The 7,240-nt window shown below is 41.6% G+C and overlaps 1 protein-coding gene across 1 annotated transcript in view; it reads right to left on the bottom strand.

The window, feature by feature from the left end:
- Positions 1-7,240, bottom strand: part of ryr3 (ryanodine receptor 3) — a gene marked incomplete in the record, with an annotated part of 155,080 nt that overhangs the window by 12,228 nt on the left and 135,612 nt on the right. Inside the window, 7 exon segments of the mRNA XM_037685921.1 lie at positions 75-1,351; positions 3,216-3,297; positions 3,871-3,975; positions 4,074-4,202; positions 4,304-4,392; positions 4,471-4,551; positions 6,066-6,080. Of these exon segments, the coding sequence (XP_037541849.1) occupies positions 75-1,351; positions 3,216-3,297; positions 3,871-3,975; positions 4,074-4,202; positions 4,304-4,392; positions 4,471-4,551; positions 6,066-6,080 (1,778 nt within the window).

Here is a 7,240-nt window from a genome sequence, read left to right on the forward strand (position 1 = left end):
GATATGAGATCGGAAGAGATAAAAAAAAAAAAAACATAGTTCTATAAATACTGGATAAAAATATGAATGCACACCTTCTTTTGGTCTGCAGTGGAGGAATCGGCGCTCTGCTCAGAAACGTCACCCAGGCCAGGCTCCACGTGTTTGCCTCCTTCCTTTTTGGGCGCCGTTAGCATCTCCAACATGACGTCCATATCCGATGAGTCTCCGGTTGGTGTCATAGTTTTGTCCAAGCTTCCCGATGTCTCTATAGCTTCCACTTTATCTCCTTCTACGTCGCCATGGATGCCAAACTGAGTGGGGTCGGGCATGTTCCCGAGGATGTCCGTCACCTTCATGTTCTTGGCTCCCTCAACAAGTCCTCCGCCGAACATGGAGGACCAGATAAGGTGGAAGAAACCAAAGATGAGGCTGAAAATTCCTTTGAAAAAGCCGATGAAAAGCATCCAGAAGAAAGAGAAGAAGCCCGTGATAAGCTCCCTGATGCTCAGCTTTTTGATTTTCTTGAACTGCTTGCGTACGTTTTTAACGGTAAAAATCTGCCGGACTGCTGCGATCTTGTTCTTGACGGAGCGACACGCCGCGCTGAAAGCCGAGAGCGACTCCTGCGCCTCCGCTTCAGAAAGCTCCTCAAGGAGGCTGTGTCCTTCCTCCTCCTCCTCCTCTTCAGGCTGTTCGACGATGTCCGGTTCGGAGATCTGCGAGGCCAGCTGCATCTCAAAGATGGTGTCCTCGCAGAAATTCACAAACATCTCCATCTTTTCGCTCTCTCCTCCCTCGTTTACCACGTCGAAGATGAACTGACGCTTGGATTCCTTCACCTGCGGCTTTTCCCACTGCTCACGGCTCGACTCGCTGATCTCGAAGTAAACCCTCTCGATGCGCTTGGCGCTGCCCAAGATTTCGATACGACCCAGGTAAGGCTCGAAGTAGCTGAGCACGCTTTCAGCCAAGTCTAAGAAGGTGGCCAGTCGGGAGTCGTGGGGCATGTGTTCAGAGAGGTTGGTCAGCAGCACCGCCACGTTGAAGCCGATATCTTTGGCCGGCTCATGGAAGCGCTCGACAAATTCTTTGTAATTAAACATGTCGTTCTCGTCGGCCTCAGCGCACGAGAGCAGGAATTCGATCTCCGACTGGCTGTACTGCTTCTGGCTCTCCATCGACTTCTGGAACTCCTTCTTGGAAATGATGCCCTTGAACTCCGGGTCGTACTCCTTGAAGTTGTCGGACGTTGTGAGATCCTTCAGCTTGAGGAACATGTCAAAGAACTTCAGGATCATCTCCACGTTACTCGAAGACTCCACCAGAGTGTCGACCATCTGCTTTCCTATTGTTCCGTTCACCACATTACCTGAGGAAGCACAAAAGTAAATGAAGACAAAAATATCCTGATTACATACAGTACGTGGCTTAGAACCTTAAAAAGACACTTTATTTTGAGATTTTCTTTCATTTGTGCTCATCTCAGTATGCACTTTATGAAATGAAATACAGTAGATTGGCCACCCGCATTGCAAGCCATTTTAAAAAGGTGTGTTTTTGTCACCATCTTGGTAGGTGCTACATGACATCCTTAGCAACTGAAAGTAAGAGCAGACCACTGATTTCTGAGGGAAACGGCTGAACTTATTGTTATAATAATCATCTTTAGACAACATGGGATTATGTTTCAAATAAAATCAGGTCTCTCTTGTAAATGAGTCCTCGAGGCTCAATGGGATTTACCTGTCTAAATAAAGGTTGAATGAATGAATTATACCAGCTTAGCTCCATCATGTTCTGTGCATCTATACTGTCAGAAAATATCTGTGCTGTACCTATTTCATTAGTAAAACATATATGGTAAGTACGTGTACAACTTGGAAAAAAGTGCAGTTATTCTTGTCTAAAAACTGAAGTGCATGTTATATAAAGCCTTAACATCTCCAGAATTATAAGGAATAAAACTACATTATATAAGTTATCGCTATTATTCTAAATGTAATTAACTACAGACACTAGTAGCAGAACTCTGGTTATAGTAAGTGGACATGAAAAGTACGTCATTCTATCACAGATTTGAATTCTAGCTAACTGGTATGAAGTAACAGTTTGAAAATATTCATTTTTTTAGATCTAATGTTCGATCCATGTGTACAGACCATTGACTTAATAAAATTCTTGATATAAAGCTGATGGTATAAGTATGCATGCCAGGTTGGCATTGACCAGACTTGGTGTAATCTACTGTATAATAATGCATCTTCTTCATACACCAAAGTTAGTCATGAAGCTCCTCAGGGCTCAGTGCTTGGACCAATACCCTTTACTTTATATATGCTTCCATAAACAGCATGGGATAAATTTTCATTGTTATGCTGATGATACACAGTTATATTTGTATATGAAACCCAATGAATCCAATCAGCTACTTAAATTACAAGCATGTCTTAAAGACATAAAAACCTGGATGACCCTTAATTTTCTGCTTTAAAACTCAGACAAGACTGAGGTTTTGGTTTTTGGACCTGAGCATTTTAGGAAAACATTTTGCAGTCTTTCACTTTCTCTGGATGGCATTAATCTGATCTCCAGTTCTAAACTCAAAAATCTTGGTGTTATTTTTGATCAGGTTATGTCTTTTAAACCCCATAATAAAACGTTACCAGAAACGCTTTCCTCCACCTGCGTAATATCACTAAGGTTAGAAACATCTTGTTCAAAAATGATGCAGAAAAACTGGTTCATGCATTTATCATGTCTAGACTGGACTATTGTGATTGTTTATCTGTGTGTCCAGAAAATTATTTAAAAAGTTTTGAGTTGATCAAAAATGCAAGTGCCACAGTTTTAAGAAGAGTTGATGGGAGGGATGGGAGACTGCAACGATGTGAAGCTTCAACGTGTCTGCTGGCTTCCTCCTTTTTTAGATATTTTTTACTAATTGGCTTTTGTAAGTATGTGCATGTTTTTATTCAGTGCCGAGACAACTTCTATTGTGATTTAGTGCTATATAAATAAGATGAACTGAACTGAATTAGTGGGAGGCTCATTACAGCACAATGTTTTCATGAATGCCATATGATAATTTCAGTTAAATAAGTTTTTTTTTTCCATGTGTGTTTGATGACGCATACGGCACGGTGTCAGCATAAATGGTGCAAAGTGTCTGTACGTACTGTATTTGGGTAAAAAAACCCACTAGTTTTTAAAATCCTACCACGTCCGAGTCTTACCCTCAAGGAGAGAGAGCAACATGACGACCATGTCTTTCTGTAAGTCCATAAGCTCCTTCAGCAGCTCAATTTGACTGGAATCCTGCAAAAACATCAAACAGAAAACTTTTTGTTCTAATGGGGAAAAAAACTTTAACATTTTAAATGTAATATTTAACCTGCACCAAAAAAAAAAGCACATAATGCCAAATGTCATGTCTTCATGTTTATTGGTCTAGCTCTTAGCGTCGCTTCAACAAGTTGCATATGATGGAAAAAAAATATGACATTGTTTATGTCACTTTAGTTTGGATCATCCTAGACACTCCACTGTGATGTGCAAGAATCCACTGTTCTCGAGTGAAAACGATTCAGTGGAGACACTAGTGTCACTCACTGCAACCTCTGCAGTTGTCATGGTTACCAGCTTGACATTCCAGCATCACCTCCCCAGGAAGGAGGAGCTCAAAGGCTGAGCCAAAGCACAACGGAGAGGGAGGTGAGTAGGCCCGCCAATTAAAAAAAATAAATCAAGTTTAGTACCTTTTTTTTTTTCTTAAAGTTACCTTTTTCCGTTTTAAACGTGCACATTCATTTTATTGTGCTTTAAAAATAAAAAGTTTGCTGTATTATCTGTAAGTCTCATTAAAAATTAGAAATGCTTGGTGCGATGTACCTGCGACAGCTTCATCTGCATGTTTGCAAACACGTGCAAAAAGCCCACAACTGCGTCCCACAGTCTGCTATGAGCTAAACTCTGCTGGTTTCCAATACAGGGCCCCTGCAAGTAAGAGGTGACACAAATAAGACACGATGTGAAGAGAAATTAAACCTTTAACTAAATATACAACCATGATGACCGGGGGAACTGGATCTTACCTGAATGTACTCAGTCAGTGAGTTGAAGATCTGCTTGGCTACAGACAAAGCTTTGGAGAAGTTAAGTTTCCCAGTTTCATCAATGATATCTTTCCCAGAATAATACCAGTAAAAGTCACTGATTGATTCCTAAAGGGAGAGTAGAAGTCAGTGAATGACCAGTGTAACAAGTGTTTCGATGAGGACGACAATAATAATGAAGATAAAGTCAGGTTTTGTGTTTCTCTCACCTGAAGACGAAGCAGATAGTCAACCGTGCTGATGATGATGTTGACCGTCATTGTATTTCCAGTTTGGGTTCTCAGGAAATTCTGGAAATCTGAGAGAAAAAGCACAAAATGAAAGTATCCGAACAATAAAATGTCGATGTTGGTTTACGTAAAACTACGGTTCTCACCTCCGTTGTGCCCCTCACAGAGAAGTTGCAAAAACCGGAACAGATCTTTGGTGAACTCGTCATTCTGGAGCACCTTGGAGCCTTGCAACACAGACACTCTGGTGAGTATATTTAGGAGCGTCACAAGAAAAAAAAAAAAAGACTTATTTGTAAATATAAGAGGGTCTAAAAAGGTGAACCTCCTCCCAAAAGCAACTATAAAGCAAGCAGGTTCAAACCGGTTTTGATGTCCTTTAGATTTCAGATTAAAAACTGAATCCAAAGTGCCGTGTCGTAAAGAAAACAACAAAAGAGCTTTTATAATAATGAAACGTTAGGACATTTCCAGAAGCTGGAGAACTTTCACATGCAGGCCACAGCTGGGCCTGATGAAAGTTTGAAAAGCAGTGGACAGACGTGTTTATAACTCACAAAAAATGAACCACCTAATCCAGTCTGACACATAGAAAATTAGGTGTACAGTAGTCCCTCGCCAAGTCGCGGTTCGACTTTCGCGTACTCAGTTTTTCACGGTTTTTCAAAGTAAGATCGTACACGAGAAAAATAATTGTACAGAACACGATTGGCAACTTTAATATTACTCATGTGACTTGGAGATACTGTACAGTAAAAAGTTAACAAAAAAAATAAATACTTGGGACAGGCGCCGCTACTTCGGAGTTTTTTCCTCAATAAGCCTGCACTGTATCACCACTGAAAACGACTACATTTCCCAGAAGCCAACAGTGCCCCGCCCAGAAGCCCTGTTGCCTTCTGGTGAAATACGTAGAGGGAAAGTTTTGATCTGATCTCTCCGGAGCCCACCAGGACTTTTTTCATCCGGATTTGGACTCAGTCGGACCAACGTCTGGTCCCGTGCTGGCCATCCGAAGGTCCGGCTCCCTCCAAAAGTGTCATGGTGCTCAAGAGCTGCAGAGAGCCGACCAGAACTGGCAGTGTAGGTCTGCCGAGCCGGACCGGAACCGAGCTGCTGTCTTCTGCAGAGCTGGTGAGTAAAATTTTGCAGTACTGCACAGTACATATACGTATTGTTAAAATAATGTAGGTTTAAGAGTTTAGAACATTGCAAGAGCGTGGGAAGAGTTTATAAAGCCTTAAAATATATAAATACTAAAATAAATAGCTGATTTTCACTTACTGCGTCAAAACGTAACCCCCACGATAAACGAGGGACTACTGTAATACAAATCTGTAAGCAGGTAAAAACGTGAAAGTTTGTGTATCACCACCAGCTTTGTGAAACGAGCCCCAAAATCCAAAGCAAGACAAAGTTTTGCTCGAGCTGTGGGACGGGCCACAGACTTTCAAACTCGGAGGAACGGCCCTGATAGCTGGAGATGTTTGAGCATCAGAAACAGGATTTGGATTAGTAAAATGTTTCCATGGGTGGGGGGGTTAACATGTAGCAGGAATTAAAAACAACAGGCAGTGGATATTAATGGTTCACTTTGTGTGTACTCCATCAGCATGCGGCGTCTCCCTGCAGACGTGAACAGGAGGGGGTTGAGCAGGGCGAGTATCGTCCACAGACACGAAAGGGGACATTCAGGGTTGGAAGCAGAGCCATATCACGATGATCTAGATTTGCTATTTACCCCGCTTAGTGTGGACTGCCATCGATGGGTTTTTAAAATGGCAGGAAGGAGACAAACGGCACACGAAGACATAAGCAAAAAGAGAGGACACGCAGTTACAATACAACGAGATATGAAAATATCAGCTGCAAGTGGAAAAACAAAGACATGCAGTTAAAAAAATATATAGTTCAAGACAAGGGAAAAATTATAGCCCAATCTCAGTCACGGTGAAAGGTTACAGAGACACCAAGGGTGAATTGTTACGTGTAAATCTCAGTGGAAATGATTAAAGGACTGAGTGATGGAGAGACAAACAGTCGGACGTGAGAAGCATTTATGTGAAGATTGGGATGGAAATTAGAGCGGTGAAAGATTTTGTTTATAATCTGTCTCAACAAAAAACAATGATTATGTCCAAAGTTTTAAAATAAATATAAAACTGTTCATATTTTTTATTACACCCAGAACACAGTGACGGCAGCATCTCACTGGGCTCGTTTCAGGTCCTCCTTTTCTTCGCTTGAGTTGCAGCAGCACACCGTCCTGTCACTTGGGTTTTGAACGTGTTTAAAAAATGTGTGCGTCTGATCTGCTCACAAGATAGCAAGATGTCTCCAGTCCAACTTAAGAGGACTGGAGCTGTAGTTTGGCTCCTGCTGAGGAGGTCTGATAAATACATCCAAATCTAAAAAACACACCACTCACTAATAATCATTATCTTTACAATTCTGCTCATTTTCACTATAAAAATGCAGTTCATCGGATTAAATCATAGCCGTGATGGGTCTGATGTGGGTCGAGGAGGGCGACAAAACAATGTGCGCGAGGAAGAATGAAACTCAGTAAGCTAGACACACACAAAAAAAAGTTTTGATTTTCAAAAGCTGGCCGTTAAAAACAACCACGCAGCTTCAGTGAGATACAGTAGTCCCTCGCTACTTTTGCGGTTTTACAAAATAAGATTGGGCATGACGCACAATTGGCTGATTGATGGATGAGCCGCACGATCAGCATGGAACTTATATTTCAAATAAATGATGCTCCCTCCTGCAGCACGTCATGGTCTCCGCTCTCTGCCAGCGATTGCAGCGGAGAAGTGGGCGTGGACGTTCTGTGCTCTTTTAAAGCTTTTACTTTAGAAACATTGTTTAGAATATTGCAATAGTGTGGGAAGGATTTAAAACACCTTTATT

Source organism: Nematolebias whitei, chromosome 12 (genome assembly GCF_014905685.2).
Source record: "Nematolebias whitei isolate Nwh7 chromosome 12, NemWhi1, whole genome shotgun sequence".
Taxonomy (NCBI): domain Eukaryota; kingdom Metazoa; phylum Chordata; class Actinopteri; order Cyprinodontiformes; family Rivulidae; genus Nematolebias; species Nematolebias whitei.